Consider the following 23,856-nt stretch of genomic DNA (forward strand, 5'->3'; position numbering starts at 1 on the left):
GGAAATTTACGGCGTATTTTGATTTTAAATCACCAATTTTGTACTCGAAATTGCAATGGTCTTTGGAATTTAAGACCGTTAATCAAAACAGTAATTTTGTTGGTTACAAGTATGAGGTAGTTCATTAACTGCATATGTGGCGGTCCATGTAAATATCACATCAACATCTTTTGAGACGCAACCACAAAAAAATTACTTTGGAATTTAGTGTTTGTCCTAGCTTCCACTTTATTGTTTTTAGGGTTAAGTATTTTTTCATCTCTATAAACATGTCAACTTTTCGTTTTAGTCTTTCTAAAAAATTTCTTTGACTTTTAATCATTCAAAAGTTTTACAGGATTTTATCATTAAAGTTATAGTCAGAGTATTTAAATGGTCACAAAATGGTGTGTACTGCTAGTTTGGTAATAGAAAACTTTTACACAAACTACCTGCATATGCACTACCACTATGTAAATGCTAATAGGACACTTGCAAGGCATGAATGTCGAATGTGATCAAACATGTTGGTCCTCCTCTAGTAAACGAGGCAACAAACAGTTTTGGCAATGCATGAATGACAAGTATCTGCTCAAAAGTCACTTCTGGAGAACTTAATGAGGCCAGAAAAGCCACATGCTGCCACGAAGCCATCAGGGAGCTTGCTGAATTTTTCAAACCAGCTTATGACATATCCATAAGCTATAACCTCTCCACTATAGTTTATAAAAACCACTTGTAGCTTATATGAAAATATTTTGACTTTACTTTATCGTTTTTTGTCGAAATAGGTTGTACATAAGCTCTTACATGATAAATGTAAATGTTTATACTAGAACTTTTACCCGGGCGGATAACAATGGAGAAACTAATATATTGCAATCTGATCCATTACATTAATAAAATGTAATGATATCTCTTATTTACATACGGGTCATATCAGCTATAATATATAGAAATCAAATATATCATTTTATTGATTTGAAAAGAAAATAAGTTGTATGATGCGTAAAGTTCACTTAACATTAACATAATTAATTATAAAATATGAAATACTTCTCTATAGACTACGTTTGAAATTACATTAGTATCTTTACCGTATCGATTATCATAATCTTTTGAAGACCGTTTTAATCTTAAAAATTGGACCCTAAATGAAAAGAAGCACAAAAAACTCAAAACTCAAAAGAGAAATCTTTATTTGAGTTTAAAAAACATCAAAAACTGAATGCTTGTTCCAATACAAGTCCATATAGTTCGTATGAGAAAAATGAGTTTTACAACTAAAATTTAGAACTTTGCTAACACGACCTCATATACTTATGAATACAATTGACTAAATGGATGAAGTCCTTATAAACTTATAATACTAGATTGCCTCAAATATAATAGTATTCTAGACCCTTAGTAATAATACATATAATGAAGTCCTTGTATAATATGTTTTGAAATTCCAAAAATATACAAAGTTGAATAGAAAGATTGTAATAAGACCCACATCAGCAGATTTATAATGCATTGGGAGGAAACCTTACCTATAAATAGGTAGTGGACTGCACATCTTTCATATTCAATCAAATGCAGATGCAATGTTTTTAAATTGGATTGGATAAATCAAATATTTGAGATAGTATCCCTTTTCGAACATCCAATTGTGTTTTTATAAACGATGCGATGTTCGAGAGGGGGTATATTTCTATTATTTGTTTTTATTCCTGTTTGGTCTCTATTATGGGACACAATAAAATTATCAAAATTTTAGGCCCTATATCTCTTGGAATTCCTTTATGTTATTGGCATTTATTTGATTTGCATTAGTTTTTGGTTATATTCTGTCCGGAAAAGCTAGTTTACCTTTTATGTATAAATGTATACAATCTTGATTGTTTCTATTCTAAGACAAATTTGTTTTTTTCTTTCTTTTCTATAAGATAGAAACTAAATATATATTTTCTTGTGAATCACCAATCTCGTACTTGAAATTGTAAGGATCTCTAAAAATTAAAGATTGTCAATCAAATGGTTTTTCCATTGCAAGTATGAGGTAGCAAGTTGACTGCATATGTGACGCTTACATGGAACGTCTTTTAGATTCTGTCAAAAAATTACTTTAGGCGTGTCTTATCTTCTTCGACTTTATTTTTTTCTATTGACCATGATTTATCATCATTTACGATACTTTCTCTACGAAATTTCAGTGCTTGCAAAGATTGATCCAATTTGGGGTGGAAAATTTAAGCCTCAAGCCTATTTACTCATTGCAGATTTTATGACCTGAGTAGAAATTCAAACTCTAATTACATGTGTCTAATGTATTTCGACCGTTAAGGCATATACAAAACCCTTCCAACAACATTTCATTTTAAAGGAGGTGATGCCCACTCAACATAAAGAGAGCAAACCTTCAGAAATAGGAAAAAATGGCAAGAGCTCAATGCCAAGCCGACATTCTTTCCACTCTGCAGGACCAAACCATAGACGAGATGTCAAGTATGTGAAGGGACTTGTGGAGTCGACATTACTTGCTTTGAAAAGGGAACGGTGATGGAGAGGGTTGGAACTTGCTAATATATAAGTATGTTGGCATAAATATTTTCACTTTTTCATGAAATGTTGTGAACTGAACGTGTTTTGCAAGCCCATTCACAACTTTTCTAAATACAATGGAGTACTAAGTTGAGTAGAGAGATAGTAATAAGTCCCACACTGGCAGCTTATAAAGCATTGAGAGGAAACCTTTGTTATAAATAGGTGGTGGACTGCATACCTTTCAAATATAACCATATGCAGGTATGCAGATGCAATGCTTTAAATTGGGAAGATGAAATATTTGTTACTGTTTGTTCATCTTAATGACTTTTTGTTTTTTCATAAATGAATCGATGTTGAGATGGGCAATCATTTCAAATATTTGATTTCATTCCATTTGGTTATATAGTAATGGGACACAATAAAATTATTAAATTTTTCGCCCCAATATTTTGAGGCTTTTATCTCAATGCTTTACCAACCAAAGAGTACGGGTAATGGATATGTTTGTTTCTTGCAACATTGATACGGTTGGGTTGCAAGTGTGAATTCTATGTCTCACATCGGATAAAATAGTAAAGGTTGAACACCTTATAAGTAAGAGCACCCATAAATCCATTGCCTTAAGGTTTTGGATAAGAGTGTGGTGTCTCTTTTGCTTGTGCGGTTGTTCTAGCCTCGATGTGGACGGTCCCCCGAGCTTCCCCATGACCCAACAGATACTCCCATGTTTTCTCTCAAAAAAAAATGTATGAGAAAGTGTTTACTAACAATAATAAGGTTATTAGTGTACTTAGGAAAGAGACAATGCTCTATGGTTTGGTCCGGCTCAGTGGAAAGAATGTCGGCTCGGAATTCAGCTCTTACCATTGCTTTCACTAAGAATGTATGAGATTTTTTTTACAAACGAATTTGTTTATCTATTCCTTCAACAAAATGTTTTTTTGTTTATCAGTTTCATACATTCATTCTCAACTTTGGGTCTAGATTGCAGTGCCGTCTTAAATAATTTAGAGACTCGTCTAAAATAATTTGAAGATTGTTTTAATCTTAAAATTTGGACCTTTAATAAAAAGAAGCACAAAAAACTCACATATAATGAAGTCCTTGTATAATATGTTTTGCACTGAACGTGTTTTGCAATTCCAAAAATATACAAAGTTGAATAGAAAGATTGTAATAAGACCCACAACGGCAGCTTATAATGCATTGGGAGGAAACCTTTCATATAAATAGGTAATGGACTTCACATCTTTCATATACACAAGCGAAGGGTCGAGTTTCAAACCCCAATCATGACGTTCAACCTTTCAATTTCGACATTTTACTAGTTGAGTTAGGACTTGTGGACACAAATTTATAACAGTATTATTAATAAAGGATATATTTAGAAAAAGAATAAGGAGAATAAATGCATTTACAAGTTGTAGAGTCTTATATTTTGGGACAAAGAAAATTTTGTAAATGATATTATTATTAGAAACTAAATGTGTTTTGCAATGAGGCCTTCAAGTAAATAAATCATTCAAATATAGTGAGGCTAACCTCTTAACTTAGGAAAACAGTGACTAAGAAGTATCATGTTAGTTTTTGCTTTTGTGGTTCTTCTTGGTTTGTTATCTCCAACTTCAGCTACAAGAAGTTGGTTATGAGAATGAAAGGCAACTGCAGAAGATAAGAAAAAGTTAGATGGTTTTGATGATGGAAACTCAATAACTACTCTATTATGGTGAATTCATAGCAGAACTGATGAATTGGTAGCTGAACTCAATGATATCTAACATTTTCTCTTACATTTCCTTAATTTGTTATTGATATCTGTTTCATTTATAATCCTTTTTGGTTATATTACACATGTTGCTAATACATACGTATGCTGGCATTTCACTTTTTCATGAAATGTTGTGAATTGAACGTGTTTTGCAAGCCCATTCACAACTTTTCTGAATACAATTGAGTACTAATTAAGTTGAATAGAGAGATAGTAATAAGTCCCACATTGGCGTCTTATAAAGCATTGAGAGGAAACCTTACTTATAAATAGGTGGTGGACTGCACATCTTTCAAATACAATTAAATGCAGATACAAATGCTTTTAAATTGGATGAATCAAATATTTGAGGTGATAACCCATTTTGAACGTTAACATTGTTCTTTCATAAACGAAATGGCATGACGTTCGTAATGGATTTTTGCTTCAGTTATTTGTCTTTGTTCGTGTTTGGTCTCTATTATGGGACACAATAAAACTATTAAATTTTGAGGCCCTATATCTCTAGCAATTCCTTTTATGTTATTGGTATTTTGCTTGATTTGCATTCCTTTTTGGTTATACTCTCCTGACCTACGAACTACTTTTCTTAAAAGTAATTGAAGCAGTAAACTTGTCTAATTTATAAATGCATGTCATATTGATTTTATATATTTCAAGACATCAAAAAAAAAGAAAAAAATTCAAGGCAAATTTACAATATTAATAAGAGATAGTATCTCTAATTTATCGGTGTAATTGCTCAAAACTCAACATGATGATAATTTGGACTCCTCATAGTCTATAATCATCATGGACATAGACACCTGCCCACAACATTTTCATCGTGGATAATGGCAATATTTCTTGGAGTGTTGGTCAAGAACTGCTCCAACTAATCTTTAAACTCGAATTCTTTGAAATGATTCATACTTAAGTCAAAATTATTAACCACTTGTTTGTGAATATAGTTCAATTAGCTACATAATTTTGGAAACATCAACCTAAACAAATCTATTTAAAATATGAAGGGAAAAAGCGATGAAACCTTCAAGTAAATAAATAAATTAAGAGAAATGCTAACGAGTGTCATGAGGGTTTAGGACACTTGCTAACAAATCTATAGAGAAATATTGTTTAAAGAATGGTGTATTCAACATATTAATACTTAAAAAAAAAAGTAATTTTTTCTATAAAAAAAAACTTAGCATCAATTATTTCCATTTTTTATACACGGAAAAGGGTAAAAGGCTTCACCACATTCCACTTGATTGGTAAGTAATAACGTACTAATGTTTCAAGTATATGGAATAAAAAGAAGAGGCTAGTTTACATTTTGACCACCAAAGACATAACAAAAAGAAAATGAATGAAAATTAGATTCGAAGAATTTGTAAAAGAAACTTCTTATAGCCACAGCATAGACGCATATAAACTTTTTTTTTTTTTTATTACAAAAGGGTTTAACACCCAAATAGACGCATATTAACTCTGAATAAATACATACATGAAATCTCTAAGCACATGTTTAGTTAGAAGAGATGACATGTAAGAAGAAAAAAAAATAGAACGAGAAGATCACAAAAGAAGAGATTTGCAACTTTGATGCATTTGATTGAACACTTTTCATGTGCCATCGGGCCATACAATAGTATTGGATCCATAACTAAGTTTGCCTTTATTTATTTTGTTTAATAGTTCACATTTATCATCTAAGAATAAATATGGTTTAATGCAAACAGTTATGCATCAAACTAAATAATTTAATCAAGAGTTTTTTTGTTGATTAATACATTGAATTGGTCAATTTTTTTAGTTGGATTAAATCTCTTGGAACAAAAAGAATAGGGTCGAATCCGATGTTAAACCTAGTTGTAAAAAATCGAGAATGACCATAGTTGAAACTATCGGTAGATTGTTCAGTTTATGGTTCAACTGTTGAATCGGCATATCCACTCTAACTTTCAATGTTAAATTAATTTAGATCTCATTCTCAAAAGCTAGCTCATGAGACGAGAAAGACAAATCATACACACACGCGCACCCACACAACCCAAGAACCTTGACAATGTGAATTTCAAATACAACTTTAACATCCACTCTCACGTCTAGCGCGAGCTTGAGTTTACATGTCCTACAAAGTAATGCTCTTATACCATGTTAAATTGATTTTTATCTCAATCTCAAATAATGAGGGTACCCAAAGACAAAAAAAAAAAAAACAACTTCAATGATAATGGGTACATAAAAAAAAAAACACAAAAGTTATATAGTATCATTCAATGTCTCTCACTATATATATATATCAGTTCTAAACTCTCCTGCCCATCTTCCAAAACCTGTATCATATTTATTTTCTATTCCCTTAATCCTTACTTTTTTTTTTCTTTCTAAAAAGGTAGTGCTGATTTCATGTAAAGAATAATAGCTAGCTTATATTAGACACCATCCATGTAGTATAATGTGTGAGCATTTCGTTTCATAATTTTGTGATCTTTTAGTCTCTTAACTTAGGAAAAGAAACAATGACTAGGAAATGTTTCATGTTGTTTTTTGCTTTTATTGTTCTACTTGGTTTGTTATCTCCAACTTCAGCTACACCACCACCTGCTAGTAAGTGAAACAACCTCTAAACTCTTATGAATATTTTTATTTTTATATTTTATTATATAGTATTAATGAAATTCATATGTGACATGCAGAAATTGTTACTGGAGTTGTTTCAAATGTTGTTTCTTCTCTTCTTAAATGGATATGGTCACTAAAATCCAAACCAAAAGTTAAAGTACCAGGTAAAGTTATTACTAGTAGAAAAATCAAAATCAATAACGAAAAAAATTGTTAGAATTTCCCCGTCACAAAATTTAGCGAGAGAACCAGTGACAGATTTCACTAAATTTTCGTCACTAATTTTTTTTCTAGTATCTTCCATTGGGTTTATAATTTTCTTGTTACTATATTAAAGTGCCAACATTGATCTAATTTCATGACAAAATGATTTATCAGTGCAACATAGTCGATCCATGGTGAAATTTGAGAGTGGTTACAATGTGGAAACAATATTTGATGGAAGTAAGCTTGGAATTGAGCCACACTCAATTGAAATATCTCAAGATGGTGAATATTTGGTTCTGGATTCTGAGAACAGTAACATCTACAAGATCTCAAGTCCAATGTCAAGATGTAAATTTCCTTTGCTCAAATTTTCTAAGTTTCATATATCTTTTTTAAGCTTATAATATTTTTCAGTCCTTATAATATACATTCTTTTATCACTATATAAAATCTTGCATATTGATCTCAAATGTTACAATGACTAAAACCAAATAACAAGGATGAAATAATCTCTTATGTATTTTAGGGACTAAAGTGACAATAAATGTTTATCTCCAAGACTATAAAAAAATTTAAGCCTACCTTTTATTCAAATTTCCATTCTTTTGTTGATGCTCTTTGTTGGCATATTGATTTTAATTTAAGATTATCATCAAGTTCTTTAGTAATGTGGCTTTATTACTTTGCTTCACTATGCAAATATACTAGATTCAAAATTCAAGTGTGTCCTTTAAGAATGTTTATTGTTTCAGTTATACCTTGTACATAGGACTTTGCTTCATGCCCGGGAAAACTTTTGATTCTCCTAAGCTTGTTGCAATAAACTTTTGTTAAGCTCAAGGTTCCACTTTATATGTTACAACATTCCTTTAGTCACAAATAAAAATAATATATAAAGTATAACATGGAATATCCACATGGTATTTTTTCTTTTTTGCAATCATTAGAGGAACATCAAAGGAAATTAAAGAAAGGAATATCTAGAGACAATTAGTTTAGACACTAGTTTGACTTCTATACCCCACTATGATCCCTTTTACTTTTCTTTTTGGTACTTCTTGCTACTTGGTATAAATTTCATGTACATAATCATATTGTAATTATTATTTATCTTTGAGTTTCTTAAAGAAATTATGAAATATCACATGGAGATTGGAATATAACTAACAATCATAGAGAAGACAAAATTTGGCTAAGTGGTTAAACTCGAATGGTTAATGAATTTTAGTTAAAGATGAATCGTTTGAGAGAATCCGGATTTAAAATCTGGCAAGAAAAATTCTTGATCAGACTTCACTTACGTCCTGGTTGAATTTTGGATTACCAGAATCCACTTCCGTGATATTCAATTCCAACCTCAAAATGATATTACTAGTTTCTTTATTGATATATGATTGGTAATTTGTAAATAAAATCTCAATTAGTTTGAGATTTTGTCTTCTTTGAGTTTCCTCTATAAATTTTTCCCCATTTTTGGTTTCATTTTTGTTTAGCTTTTTCTATAATGCATGTATGAACAACAGATAGCAAACCAAAACTGCTTGCTGGATCTTCTGAGGGGTATATTGGACACATAGATGGAAGGTCTAGAGATGCAAGACTTAACCACCCTAAAGGACTTACAGTTGATGACAGTGGCAATATTTACATTGCAGACACATTGAATATGGCCATCAGAAAGATCAGTGATGAAGGTATACATGGAAAGCATATTTGACTTTAATTTATTTTTCGTTATAGAAATAGTTATATAAGCACTTATATGATAAACGTTCAATTAAATTGTTTATCGGAACGTAACCCTAAACTCTATGACATGCTTTTTGTATAGGGGTAACAACCATTGCAGGTGGAGGAAAAAGAGGCCAATTAGGAGGCCATGTTGATGGTCCAAGTGAGGATGCAAAGTTTTCAAATGATTTTGATTTAATTTATGCTAGAAGTAGTTGCTCTCTTTTGGTGGATGATAGAGGAAATCAAGCAATTAGAGAGATACAACTCAATCAAGATGATTGCATTACTAGTACTACTACTACTAATGATGAATATGAGTATGACAATAGTTTCCCCTTAGGTATGATATGATTATGATCCTTATTTAATCTTATATCTAGTATTTATTTTCATTTGTTTATTATTTTATAGGAGCATGCTAATCTAAAATTTGTGTGCAAATAATAACATTACAGGAATAGCTGCTCTTGTTTCTGCTGGATTTTTTGGTTATATGTTAGCATTACTTAAGAGGAGGGTGACGGATATGTTTTCATCTTCAGATGTAAGTTATTATCTTCTATACAATGACCCCTCAGGGTGACAGATTTTTTTATCCCTCAGATTAGTTGACCCTTGAATCAGATACCGAGTTTTCAAAATATATAGTAAGGGTTTTAAATGGTGGTCATGGTAACGATTGCAGTCATGCTGCAATCCTTAATATTGCGGAGAATTACAATCAAATGTGGTTGATGCAACGTCAAAAGTGGCTGCGTTGTAATTTTGGCAACGTAAAAAATTGTTATATCGTGGCCTATATCGCTACCTTTAGTTCTAAACATGTTATAGCATATAACCTAAAATTTCATAATCTTGTTACATTTTCAGGATTCAAGGGCGCATATAAGAACAAAAGGAACACCATTTGCATCACAACAAAGGCCTCCTCCTAAATCAGTTAGGCCTCCTTTAATCCCAAATGAAGATGAATTTGAGAAACATGATGAAGGTTTCTTTGTTTCTCTTGGAAGGCTTTTAGTGAACTCAAGTTCATCAATGGGGGAAATATTTTTAAGCTTGTTCTTAGGATCCAAAAGAAAACCACTTTCATATCATCAATACCAACAACATCAACAACAATATCACTATGCAAATAGACAACATTCTAATTCATGGCCAATGCAAGAAAGTTTTGTGATTCCGGACGGAGACGAACCACCTCCTAATATGGAAACAAAAACACCTACACAAAGGAAAACATATCCTTACACAAACAAAGAATTGGAAATGTTGGAAAAAACAAGAGATAACGGTTTCTATGAAACAAATATTTTCCCTCCGCCTGTGCCGATAAATAGACAAACAGAAAGTACAATTTCAAAGCACAATCGTGCATACTTGAACATGTTAGACAAAAGTTATGATCATGAACAACTACAACAACATCATCATCATCATCATCAAGAACAACAACAACATCAAAATCATCATCAACAACCACAACATTCGAAGGTGCAAAGTCATTATTCTTCGACTACTCCATCGAGTTACTATGAGAAGAATTGTGAAACAAATGAGATTGTGTTTGGTGCAGTTCAAGAACATGATGGAAGACGTGAGGCTATGGTGATAAAGGCTGTTGATTATGGTGATCCAAAATTTAGCCACCATAATATTCGTCCTAGGTTAAATTATGTTGGTTACTCTCATAATTATTGAAGATTAGTGTGTTGATTTTGTAGCATCAAAGTTCATGAAGTGATAATTAGTACTTTTGTTTTATATTATCTACCGGAGAATGTAGCAGTATTAAAACTCTTGAATGAGAAATTGAGAATGTTTGTTCTTATATTTCTATCTAAGTCAAAAAATTAGTCGTCGCAGTTGTGTCCATAACTATTTAATTTATACCAAGAATATCATCTACTTTAAAAAAGGGGACAAAGTTTCTTAGTAAATATTGAAATATGATAAGATGAATTATCAAGAAAAAAAAGGATAAAGCAAAAAGAAAAGTGGGATTTGTGAGGGAATTGTAGTATTGCTTTTATTTTGTAGTGGCAAATCAAAAAGCAAAGGAATAATTTAAAGAAAAATTAAAAGAGCACAATGTGTATATATATATACCTTATGATTTTTCAATTAGATTGTGAGTAATAAAAAATGTTTGCTACTATTTCCTTAAAAAAAAGTGTAGTACGATTAGATTTCCAACAAAGCCAGAGAAGCAACAATGAAAGTGAAAAATAAAAAATTATGATTATGCTTCATGGGTGTCATTGTATTTTTGTTGCTGCAACATTTTCTTTTTCAATACTTGAATAATTTTAAAATAATAATCTACATAGAATTACTTATCAAAGTGGTCTATCATAATGTGGTAACCAAAAAACAAAAGTGGTCTATCATGCAATCCCTTTAAAAATATTCTTTGGTCAACAGAACCCCTTTAAATTATTCCTAAGATTCTATAGTAAGATGCAATTTAAGGATCTAGAAGTCCTAGTTTAACTGGCAAAAATGTCGATATTGTTAGGCCGGATGCCATGATCGGGGTTCGAACCCCGGTACCTCCACTTGTGTGTGTGAGTTTATAATGGCTTTGCCATTTCGTCTATCTACCAAAAAAAAAAATGCAATTTAAGGAAAATAATTTGTATAAATGAGTAGGTAGGTATTTGTACCTAATCAGGTAAATGAGTACATTTTTCATTGACAAATTTCCAGTTATTAAAATTGAGATCGAGATGTATTCCTTTTACTTTTTTATTTTCTTCGATAAATTTATTCTTCCTTTTTTTTTATTTAAATCTAGCGTCGAATTCACACACTGTGTTAGTACGAGGCATAAATATATTCATTTTAATTATTTATTGATAGATAAACGAAATAATAATATATAGAAAATTTATAATAGTCGAGTTTTTATTACAGTGTCCAACCTAACAATTTTAATATTTTTTTGTTGGATAAGTTTATTTAAAAAAAAAATGTTGGATAAGTTAGAACTTGTCAACGTATTCCAATTTATATATTATATATAAATCAAAATATATACATTTGATTTTTTATTTATAGTGATAAAATATTATATTCCTTTGAAAAGGTGATTACCTTACCTCGTTTAGCAGTATTAGGCTGGAGTAATATTTTAACAACTTACCACATATATTCTTGTAGGAAAGTAACACGTCACAAATAATGTACACTTTTGGATTTGGTGTGCTAATTTAATTCACATTATTTGTTGGTTTTCTTGAAATCACAGCTGTGCGTGGCTACTAAAGTATGTTAACCACCAAACCTTGTAAGCTAATCTAATGATTAATCAGTGATTTTTTAGTTTACTCGAGTTTTGTTTTGACCAATTATTTAGTTGATATGATTAATCATAGATTCTGTCCAAAAATAAAATGATTAATATATTGTTCATTATTGAAAGTTAACGAGTATCCCGGACACTCTTTAAAGTGTCGGTTACAAATAACGAATGAGTAATATTCCTATTATCTTGAATATCAATATATTGTTCATTATTGGAAGAAAAAAATTCCAAACTCTAACGTGAATGCTTTTCACAAAAGAACTTTCAACACGCATTTAATATTTCTTTATTTTTTATTTTAGTATATATATTAAAAACATTATGATTAATAAACATATTTTAGATTAGAGTTCGTTAAATTGGTGAACTCAAAACAAGGTCAATATTGACTTATCTTCGTATAAACTTCACATCAGAGTTTATTAAATCAGTGACCAACAATTGTCTACAATCTTTGATTATTGCCATAAAATCTAAAGACAACATCCCTACCATATATGTTATCTGTTACAAGCCTACAACTTTGTAATCGATTTTGAAATTCATATTCACAACGTTGCGATCTTTTGCCCATTGCATTGCAGATAAAGTCATATGGCTTCATTATCGTAAAAAAAAAAAAAAAAACAGTCATATAGCTTCACCCAATCCACATCAAGTAAATGTGTAATCCATTCGCTTTTTGCTATGACAAAGTTTCCTTCTACGTCCCGTATACAAACTTCAATACCTACCTTGTCGAGAGAATTTGAGAAAAAGGCATCAACATTGCATTTGAATTGGCCTTCAACTGGTTTGTCCACTTTGCTAATTCACTTTTCTTATGGCACTTGTTGGTGCTCACATACCCCATTCAAAGTATATACTACTCTCTTCGATCCTTGTTATAAAAGAATTTAAAAAGAAAAATGTCATATTTATAAAAAAATATCACAACTTTTAAGTATCAGTTATTGTTTAAAAGACTTTTCTATCTCTCATTTAATATTTCTCTTTTTAATATTAATGGAAGTATTTAATGTTTTACATTTTGTATGAGAGTATATTTGTAAAAATATTTAAAAAATTACATTAATTAATGATTTCGTTGATTTTGATATTTTTTTGATTTTATTTCTTATAATAAAGACAAGATGAAGTGTATATACTTTGCCATTAAGACAAAAAAAAAAAAGCATGCATAATTATTACTTGATTTATCTAGATAAAATCTCGTTTTTTTATCCAGAAAGATACAAACTCCTTATTAGTTAGATAAACAGTAAAAACACTAATCACGTTGTACAAAAACAAAAAACACTAACACTAATTACACACCTTTTACTAAACGGTAATTAAGTAAAAATTTGTTACACTCGAACAGTCATAACCGCCACCGCTATATATACACCCTCCCAAACCCAAACGTAACGAAGAAGAAGAGAAAGCTAGAGAGAAAATTACTAAACTAACCCTATCTCTCTTCGTTCTCTTCTTCTCCAGCCAGAATGTCTCCATTACCGGCACCGATAACAAAAACCACCACCGACAACGACGAAGACATGCAGGAAACTGCATTCCGGAAGAGAGGATGCATCTGTTTTCCAATTCCATGTTTCTCATCAGAAACATCATCACCGTCATGGTGGGAACGGATTCAGATACAATCACCGGAGAAGAATCATCATCATCAATGGTGGTTTCGTGGATGGATGAAGGTACGTGAATTGTCAGAGATTGTTGCAGGTCCGAAATGGAAAACGTTCATTCGTCGATTCGGTAAGAATCGGAATAGTTATGTTAAACAAGGTACGTTGAATTATGATCCGTCGAGTTATGCTTTGAATTTCGACGACGGCGCTACCAGAGAAGATGGTAATTTTTACGGTTATGGTGGTTTTTCGGCGAGATATGCAGCGGTTCCGGTGACGGAGAAATCGTCGATGGATTTAAAGAAAGAAGCGCCGGTGATCACGTGAGTTTCACGGAGATATGCTTTGTTTTCGTCGCATTATTAGTTATTGAAATTAGTTTATTTTTTTGTTGAGTATTTTTTATTGTTTTTGTAATTTGATGCACATTGCATTGAGAAAAAAATTAATGGGAGAAATTAGAATAATCTTTGGGAGTTTGTAAAATCTTATTGAAGTATTTCGTGTAGTTAGGAATTAGGTCGATAGCACGAAGAAGGTGGCAAATGAATATGTAAATAAAAAAATGATTTGATTCATATATATTAGAGATTTAAAGAAACATGTGATACATTTTTTGTTTTTTGTATAAAGAGATGCAGAGACTTGTGTCATCTTATTTATACGTTTTTGGATTGCGATACATTCATTTACCAATCAGTATTGTACACTTGCAATTTTTATTTTTTTTGTTACAACACTACTTCTAATCTAAAGTGTAAGCATTTTTTTAAGAGGACTCTCCGTTTCTTTTTATGGTTACAGAGGACTCTCCGTTTCTAAATATAAGCAAATTTTATTTTTTGGATTCATTCAATTAACAATGTATGTGGTTTATAATATGGACCACATACATCATTAATTGAATAAACTTAAAAAGTAAAATTTGCTTATATTTAAAAATGGAGGGAGTAGTGTAAAGTATATTTATTTTGACAGTGTATCACAATAAACTCTATTAAATAGCACTCTAATGTGTAACTCTAATGGTGGTTTCTTAAAAAAAAAAAATTAAAAAAAAAGTACTTTCAGGGTGGTCTTATCCAAAAAAAATATATATTGCAATCTTGGCTCCAATAATTCTTAGGGTGAAGAGGGTGGGGTTTAGTTCATGTTATGTGTATTGTTCGTCATCTTCATCTTAATCGTGCTATTTTTTAATCAAATTATATTATTGTTACAATTGTTGTACTCAATCGTTCTACCTCTGTATCTTGTCTCGTTGTCCTCAATCGTTCTGCCTCTGTATCTTATCTCAAATCTATTCTAGAAGAGGTTCTTAATTTACTTCATCTTTCATATTAGTTTGCCATTGTTCAACATTGGTTTAGAGATGCCAACTTTTATGCAAATTTGTTGTCAAAAAAGAATTTTGAAGCCTTTGCTAGATGCTACTCTTGTTGGAGCTTTCAAAGAGTATGGTTTTTTTGGCGTTAGGATTTTGAATTTTGGAGAAAATCGAACATTGAAGTTTAAATTGGATTATTGCATTTGTTGAGTTTTTTTCTTCTAGGTTTAACGATGAAGGATGGTGAAGGGGTGATGGATTATAGGTTTAATTATGAAGATTAATAGTTTTTTTACAAAATTTAACATAAAAGATTTATTTGATTGACGGAGGTATACCTAAGGTGTCTAAATGTAACAAGAATTAATTAAGGGATCAAAATAAAAATGATTAATAAATTAAGGGACCATATATCTAATTTAGATTTTTTTTTTTTTAATTAATTGATAAGCACGTCCAATATAAATATTTTTACATTGTGAATTAATCAAAAGTATTTAACTTTGATTAAATAAAAGTTATAAAACATAATAATAGGTTATGGTTAATTAACAGTCTAATTAAAATAATATAAAATATTTTAGTAATAAAAATTTATAACAAATTATTTTTTTTTAATGTTTCTTTTGATTTTTTTTGAATGTTTCTATTCGACTAAAAAGTCCATGAATTTCTTCTAGTTTCTATGTTGTTTTTAAGCTAGAGCTGGAGTTTGAAAAAAAGGGTTTTAGTTGATATAGATTGAACAAAGATAGCCAAAACCATACCAAGAATTTAAAAGATATTATATTTTTGCTGGAACAAGGAGATTTGGATTGATATAACTTGTTGAGAGAAAGTATAGAAAAGAATCATGGAGATGTGTTAGGACAGAGAGAACGATGAAGGAAGGAGAAGGGTTAAGGGAGGAAAGAAGGTAGAAAAAAAATCATGTGCTCTTTCTAGATCTGTGCACTGTCTAATCTGCACCGTAGAGTTTAATCTAATGGTCATTTTTTATTCCTCTCATCTCTCATTTTAAAATGTCCTCTCACTTGATATGTCTACTATATATATATATATATATATATATATGCTCAACTAGCCATAGGAAAAGGACCCTAGCCCCACGTGTGATAAAACCAACAAGATTCAACAATGAATCTTTCTCCGCTGCTGTCAAGTTTTTCGTGAACCTGAATCTGAAGCAACCAAGAAACCCAGCTCATAAAAATTATCAACACAAATCTTCCCTCCACAAGGTAAGCATTGGACTGCCGTTAAGAGAACCACAAACACGATACAACCACGAGTCTTCAAAGATCTGACCGCCATGTCGTGTTATTAAAAGACCCTGTTGGGGTTATTTGGAATGGGAACATACCTCAATTGTGTATTTGTGCTAGACTATTTGGGTTGGATTCTCAAATTATGAGGCTTACGCTCATGATGAATTAATCTTTTGGGTTGGATTCTTATCGTAAACCTGATTCTAACAAGACTATTTAAATTTTGCTCTTCACCCTGCACTTTTCACTCGCACCCTGCAGCAATGTCAAAAATGCCCTTACGTTAGTTAACTAACGCATGTGTAAATCAAACATGACTTAATTTTACACATGCGTGACTTAAGTCACGCAACATAAGTTAACTCACGCAGGTTATAAACCCAGTGTGAGTTAACTCACGCTAGTTTACATATCATATAACTTTCTGTTCGTTACAGACAGAGTCTTACGTAGAAGATCATCAGGAACTCAAAGAGAATGGTGGCATTTAATATTGGCACTGGCAACCACAGTCGATCGCGACTCAACCATTGGACCCAATTCATGCTCATTAGATGCCTACATAGCTAACAATCCTACAATAAAAGACAACAAAATCTCAAGAATTTTAAACATGAATACGACTCATTAGATGCCTACAAAAATCTAGAAGAAAATGAAGAAAACTTAACGTTTTTGAATTAAGACTAACGGAAATGACCAAAATGTGTAACGAAGAGAAGTTAAGGAACCCAAATAAATCGAATTTTAATTAAGGGACCAAAGAGATACACCTAAATAGTTAAGGGACCAAAAATGCAATTTAGCCATTATTTTATTATGCAAGACATAATTTTTTGTCTTCAAGATTGCACTTTGTGAGTTGTGATAAATACTTTATATTTTTGCGTTGATGTTTTTTTGCTATTTATCCTTCATGGATGTTGATTTAATAAATGTTTTATATATCATGTGACTAAGTTTATGAACACATTGATTTATTTGATAAATAATAATTTATGTGATATGTTTCTATTAAAAAAAATGTAATTGGTAGATGTATTGTTCATTGCATCTTTCTTTTTTATAAAAAAAATAATAATAATACATTTGAAATTACAGACCGGGTTGGCCCAATTGACCATGCAGCCAATTACTAATTGAGTTGGCTCAATTTCGGTAGCCCATAAATCAAGTGTGTCTTCATTTATATGAACAACCCACCGAACCGAGGTGGGTTATGTCAGACCAGCCCAATTGACAGCTATAATTTTAAGACAAATAAATCGTATGGTATAACAAGCTATAAAATACATAATTCACTCTTGAATCAATTGGTAGGGATATTGCATTTATTTGCAGATGCCAAAGTATAAACCTCGAACACCTCACTTATTCATTTTAAGAGGTGAATTTTTAGCCACAAGACTACTTGACAAAAAAAAAAAAAAGAATTCAAATTATTAGAAAGAGATAGTTTTTCACAATGTAGTGAATCAAGGTTCGAATCTCAACTGAGAGATGTATTCATACTTTAGTGTTGGACACATATCATATAAGATTAGATATAGGTATGAAAACTTAATAAAAAAATATCATAAAGAAATTATTATACTTTGGCCCTACTTTTTGAGAAGAAAATAATAGTCACTAAACATAAATTTATTTTCAAATATTAAATTTTTAATCCTTAAAAACTTATATTAATTTTTTTGTTTTAAAATAATATCTATATTTAATGCACAATATTTTTTTAAAAATTAATTCACAATATTTAAATTTCAGTCAAATGATCATAATTGATTTTTGTTTATATAAAAGTAAAAAACTAAACTAAAATCTATTTTTTAAAATTTCTTTTTTGACGAAGACTATTGTAATTGTTACATAAAGCAGTCAAATGATCATAATTGATTTTTACTATACAAAAGTAAAAAATTAAACTAAAATCTATTTTTTTTTTTATAAATTTTGACGAAGATTATTGTAATTGTTAAATAAATCAGTTAAATGATCATAATTGTTTTTTTTTATTTATAAAAGTAAAAAACTAAACTAAAATCTATTTTTTCAAATTTCTTTTTTGACGAGGATTATTGTAATTGTTAAATAAATCAGTCAAATGATGATAATTGACTTTTTTTATATATATAAAGTAAAATCCTAAACTAAAATCTACTTTTTTTTTTAATTTCTTTTTTGACGAAGATTATTGTAAATGTTAAATAAATTTAAGTATAGATACGTCCAAAGATGACTAAACAAAAGACATTTACCATCTCACTCTAACATTTGTCATACTAAACAAAACATAGCCCCAATACATAACTTCTCCTTCGTCGTTTTTTCCTTTTTTCCTCTATCTCTCTCTCTCTCACTCACTCTCCCTCTCCCTCTCCCTCTCCCTCTCTCTCTCTCTCACACACAGGTACCTATTTTTTACTCCAATGTATGCATGTATTTTTAGTTGATTTTTATGTTTCTGTCTATTTTCAATATTTTGATTGTAGGGTAACTCATTACCATATTTTCTTTTAGTTTGATAGAATCTGATGCAGTTAAACATATTTTAATTTATTTGCGACATATAGATTTAGATTACACACACACAAACACACATATATCGTTTGATCGTTTTTACATTCTTATTTTCATCGTGAGTATTGTTTATGATTGGTTTTCATTTACTTTTGATGTGTGTATTTTGCCTGTTATGTTTTGCAATACTTAACGTATATTCTTTTTTTTTTTAAAGGACTTAACATTTATTCTACTTTATTCATGTCATCAGTTAGTTGGTAACTGGATCTTTGAAATTTACGATATGTCAAGGAGTACCATGAAGCGTGTTATTACTGATCGAGATGTTGATATGGTAATTAATGATTTTATCTCTCTTTAGTGATTTGAATATGTGAAGAATTCTTCATCTTTTTCCATTGTTTCTCTAAAAAACAATGTTTTGATTAGTGTGTAAGTAAATATAGTCATTATTTTTATCTTTGCCTTCTTTATTTCACGTGCTCTTCTTATATTTATTTTCATTATAAAAAATAATGGGAATGTCCTTAACGAGTATTGTTTTATTAAGGTTGTTGAGAATATATATATGGATTAGAGAATTGCACTTATGGGTTAGACAATTTATTTTTAATACAACAAATATAATACAATAGTATGTGTATTGGTTTTATGTAGTTTTGACTTTTTATAGACGAGGTTTTCGTTATTACTCAGCTCAGTATTGTCAATTAGGAATCGCGAAAAATAGTGGTTTGGTCAAATTCCACTACTCAACACTGCTATAACTCCGCTACATATGTTATTTCATAATTTTTTTTTGCACTAAATAGAATAACAATGGCAGTTTATTCAAATTCTCCAATGTAACATATCTATAGTGTGGCTATGTAACAACAATATTTCGAATCAGTAGCTAGGTTCGAGGAGCACATGACTTTTCATAGTTGGGTTAATATTAAGACTTGATAAGTTATCAAAGGTTTACCAATAGTGTTGCGTAATTGTGTTCCTTCTTTTCCCTCATTTCCCTTTCCTGAAATCTCTTACTTATTCTATATTCTGTTTGGTTCACCCTACATGTATGAGAAATTGCTAACAACAAATTTATATGCCTCATTACAGGTGAAAAATCTCATAGAGCGATGCATGCAATTGTATATGAGTCCAAAAGAAATATTGAAAACATTACTAGAGAAAGCAAATATTGAGCCTGAATTCACTGAAATCGGTAATAAAGTTATTTTCTTCTATTTTTGTTAATTTACTTTTGATGTATTCTACGATATCTAACTTGATTAAAAATTTAATTGAAATATTTTTTTAATATAAATCATTTAATTATTGATATTTTGTTTATATTTTGTTCTAAATAAAGCATAGATTTCTGAAATATGACCGAGGTCTAATTTTACAATAGCTATGTTTTTCAATATGAAAAGATTAATTATAGTACAACAATGATAGTTAAGAATAAGATTTTAAGAAGAAATTGAGAGTTTTCAAGAAGAATTTTTATTATGTGCTTGATATTTAGTCTCAAGTTCTAAGTAGTAACAATGATAATATTATTTTCTGGTTCATTTGATTACGTTGCCACTACTTTATGTTATTTTGTAAAAAAAAAGAAGTCAAAATATGTTATATTTTGAAAGGAGCTTGTTTAATATTCGGGGTTGTGCACTCTTGTTCATGATTGTTTATTCTGTATTTTTATGATTGGTTAGGTTGATACTTCAAAAATAAGAAACATTTTTCTTCATTAAAACTTCAAATTAAAGAAATTGAATAATTTTTGAATGTGTGCAGTGACAAAATAAAGAAACTAGCTTGTTTGCTTTATATATGCAGTGAATTCAATTAATGGTTAAAAAAGCTTTCTTAGATTAGATACAACTAGAGTACGGTTCCATAAATGTAACATGTTTTATTTAATTTTCAATTCTTGTTTATTTAATCTTACATTTTCCATCACTGCCTTTATAATTGCTATGGTTTAATATTTGGACTATCATTTTTAAGAGGTTGATAAATAAAAACACACACACACACACAAGTTGCAATTGATAATTTAATTTATAGACTTTCAATGTATATCCATCCCAACGATTTTTACATTTTTGTTATAATAAAAACCGCAATAGTTTTATTAAGTTTCTTTTTCCTTCTCGTCTTTTTAGTTTGGCAAAAGCTTAAAGAAGAAAATCCTGAGTTCTTTCAAGCTTATTACACAAGATTGGCGTTGAAGCAACAAATTGAACAGTTCAACACATTGTTGGATAAATAAAAGAAATTAATGGACTCGGAACAAATAAAAGTTTCATCATTTCCTACATCTATCGGATTTCAGTATCACGTTGTTCCATCACCACCAAATTTTAATGGATCACATATCAATTCTAGTAGGTTTCTTCTTACTTTCTGACACTTATATGCAACTCTAGTATAATATGACATGGTTTAAAGACAATATTTATGAACTTTATAATTCTGAAAATTTAAAAAAGACATTTATTGTTTTGGAATTGAAAGCAATGAAGTTACATGATTTATTATTCTAAGTATGATATTCAAAGTTCAATTGTAATCTATTTTGTTTTCCGGCTCTAAATGTAATTTTTTTTTATACAGTATCTGAGAATCCAACAAGCTATCATGTTGATGTGCAAACTTCAAAAGGCTTGAATCTAAAAAATATTCTACATGGTGTAGATTCAAGTTTATCTAATACTAAAAATGGTGGATCATCATCCGGTATTATTGATATGTCTTTTCATGGAGATATTTCAAATGTGTCGACTTATAATACTCAAAATACAAACATGAGTCTACAACAAGGAATCAGTGGGGGGGCAAACATATCAAAACCTGGATATTCAAGTTCTTCTCCTCTCATGTTTGGCATTGATGGAAAAGCTGTAGAGGTTAATCCAAATATCGGAGATGCTATTCTACATGGTGTGGATTCAAATTTATCTAACGCGTTTAATAATGGTGGGTCATCATCTGGTATTATTGATATGTCTTTTCATGGAGATATTTCAAGTGTGCCTTATAATACTCAAAATACAAACATGAGTCTACAACAAGGAATCAGTTGGGGGGCAAACATATCAAAACCTAGATATTCAAGTTCTTCTCCTCTCATGTTTGGTGCTGATGGAAAAGTTGCGGGGGTTAATCCAAATATCGGAGATGCATATGTTACACCAATCACTAATGTTGAACCTAACTCACGTTCTGTGAATGGAGCAATTCTGGATCATACAAAGACTTCTTCTAATGAACTATTGTCTAGAAATTTTAGCTTTCCAGAAGAGTCTTCTCATGCTTCTTTGTTTTTAGGTATGTATTCTCTCTTATGTTTATGTGGATTAATGTGACCCATTTTTCAATTGTTACATATAAAAATGTATTCTTAGTTACAAAGTATAGTTTGAATTAATCAATGCAGGTAGTAGTTCATCTCCTTCTTTGACTGGTGTATTGGATGATTATCCTAGACCGCCACCTTTTTTAAATTTTGATGATGATAACTTGCTTGAAATACTAGAAAAGGTACGAAATTGTCTAACTCCCCTGTCCATAAAATTTTGGTTTGTGCCAGAATGTTTCTAACATTGCTACTGTATTGCTCTTACAAAAGTTACAATAGACAATAATATGTTGGGATTTCAAAGTTAATAGTTGACACTCTTTGATCATATCATTAATTTAACCCAAATAATTTTAGTTTTTGATAGATACATGGATAGTTTTCAAAATAATGAATATTTTAATCGTTTAATCTTGCTTGCAGGTTGAACAAAATGCTTATAAAACAATAACTCGTAGATGAACATGTGCTTGATATTTGAAAGTTCTTCACCTCTTTCCGCGTGAGAAACACAAATTGGAACACTCCTGTGAGGCAATGCAGATGATTATATGATACTTTTTTATCTCGTTTCTTTTAATAGGGAATATTTATTTTTCCGATCTATTTGGCATTTTAGTACTTTGTTATGTTTTTTTTAGGGGAGTACTATGTTATGTTGTGTGACTTTATTTTATTTATATCCGTTGTTCCAATACCGTGTTATAAGGAATATTCCATAACTTTTGTACTCAAAGTTTGATCATTTGACGTCACATTACTTTTTATATTTTATTATTTTTAAATAAATTTAAATTTTTGACTAATATTGTTCTATAAGTATTGAATACTCGCTTCTTTTTTTAAGATATCAAGGTATTCTTCTTCTCTATTTTTCTATTAAACATCATGTTCATTTACTTAATTTTCCTGAGACAGAGTGAACAAATTAAATTATTATTTTTAGGCCAGTGCATGTTGTTTCAGTTGATAAGAAGCTGAATTATACGCAATAAAGGTGTGAGTTCAACATGTGCTATCAATTTAAAGACCTCATTGGTTGATAACTATATTAACCAAGACATTGGACTTAGCTACATTTGTTAAAACGTCGTGAAACTAAATAAGCACGTATGGAAAGAGAAGATATTCTAACATAATCTAATCAATGATTTATTTGTTTTATTTCCTCAAGTCAATCAACTATTTCCAAGTGCAACCCCCGAGTTACTTATCCTAATCATAATCATGTAGTCGATAAGTCAGAATTTCACAATTCATACAGATACAAGCTTTTATAAATATTACTACTTAACGACAATTCAGTACACTTGCTAAACCAAACCATCACAAACAAAATAGCACCAAATTCAAAAAAGGAATTGAGAACATTGTTTATACTGTCAACCACTAGCTTGTAATCAAGTTCAATTGACACCATAATGACTCCTAATTCTCCAATTTAAATTATTGCTTCGATTAACCCCAAAACTTCCGCCTCATGAGATGGTGGTAATCCATGTATCCATGTTTGCTTTACTTGAATAAACTCGCCATTTGATCCTCCTATACACATCCTTCATCAATTAATGTTGCATTTTCTCTTTTTTGCTTCAGGTTTGTTCCATCGCTTCCCTATCGT

At 30.4% G+C, this 23,856-nt stretch overlaps 3 protein-coding genes across 3 annotated transcripts; all 3 read left to right on the top strand.

The window, feature by feature from the left end:
- The first annotated feature begins 6,598 nt into the window (after window positions 1-6,598).
- On the top strand, window positions 6,599-10,660 carry LOC25495203 (uncharacterized). The gene is made up of 7 exons (XM_013595385.3): window positions 6,599-6,871; window positions 6,961-7,050; window positions 7,265-7,441; window positions 8,617-8,787; window positions 8,925-9,167; window positions 9,283-9,371; window positions 9,698-10,660. The coding sequence occupies exons 1-7, from the start codon at window positions 6,784-6,786 to the stop codon at window positions 10,526-10,528; spliced, it is 1,689 nt and encodes a 562-aa protein (XP_013450839.1). The 5' UTR covers window positions 6,599-6,783; the 3' UTR covers window positions 10,529-10,660.
- Window positions 10,661-13,529: 2,869 nt separating this feature from the next.
- Window positions 13,530-14,349, top strand: LOC25495204 (uncharacterized). Its single transcript, XM_013595386.3, has one exon. It carries the CDS (start codon window positions 13,622-13,624, stop codon window positions 14,090-14,092), a length of 471 nt encoding a protein of 156 aa, XP_013450840.1. The 5' UTR covers window positions 13,530-13,621; the 3' UTR covers window positions 14,093-14,349.
- A 4,814-nt stretch (window positions 14,350-19,163) lies between these two features.
- LOC25495205 (uncharacterized) lies at window positions 19,164-22,697 on the top strand. Its single transcript, XM_013595387.2, has 5 exons — window positions 19,164-19,214; window positions 19,985-20,090; window positions 21,491-22,204; window positions 22,314-22,417; window positions 22,659-22,697. The coding sequence occupies exons 1-5, from the start codon at window positions 19,164-19,166 to the stop codon at window positions 22,695-22,697; spliced, it is 1,014 nt and encodes a 337-aa protein (XP_013450841.2).
- Window positions 22,698-23,856: the final 1,159 nt, after the last annotated feature.

This window comes from Medicago truncatula, chromosome 6 (assembly GCF_003473485.1).
Source record: "Medicago truncatula cultivar Jemalong A17 chromosome 6, MtrunA17r5.0-ANR, whole genome shotgun sequence".
Classification (NCBI taxonomy): Eukaryota; Viridiplantae; Streptophyta; class Magnoliopsida; order Fabales; family Fabaceae; genus Medicago; species Medicago truncatula.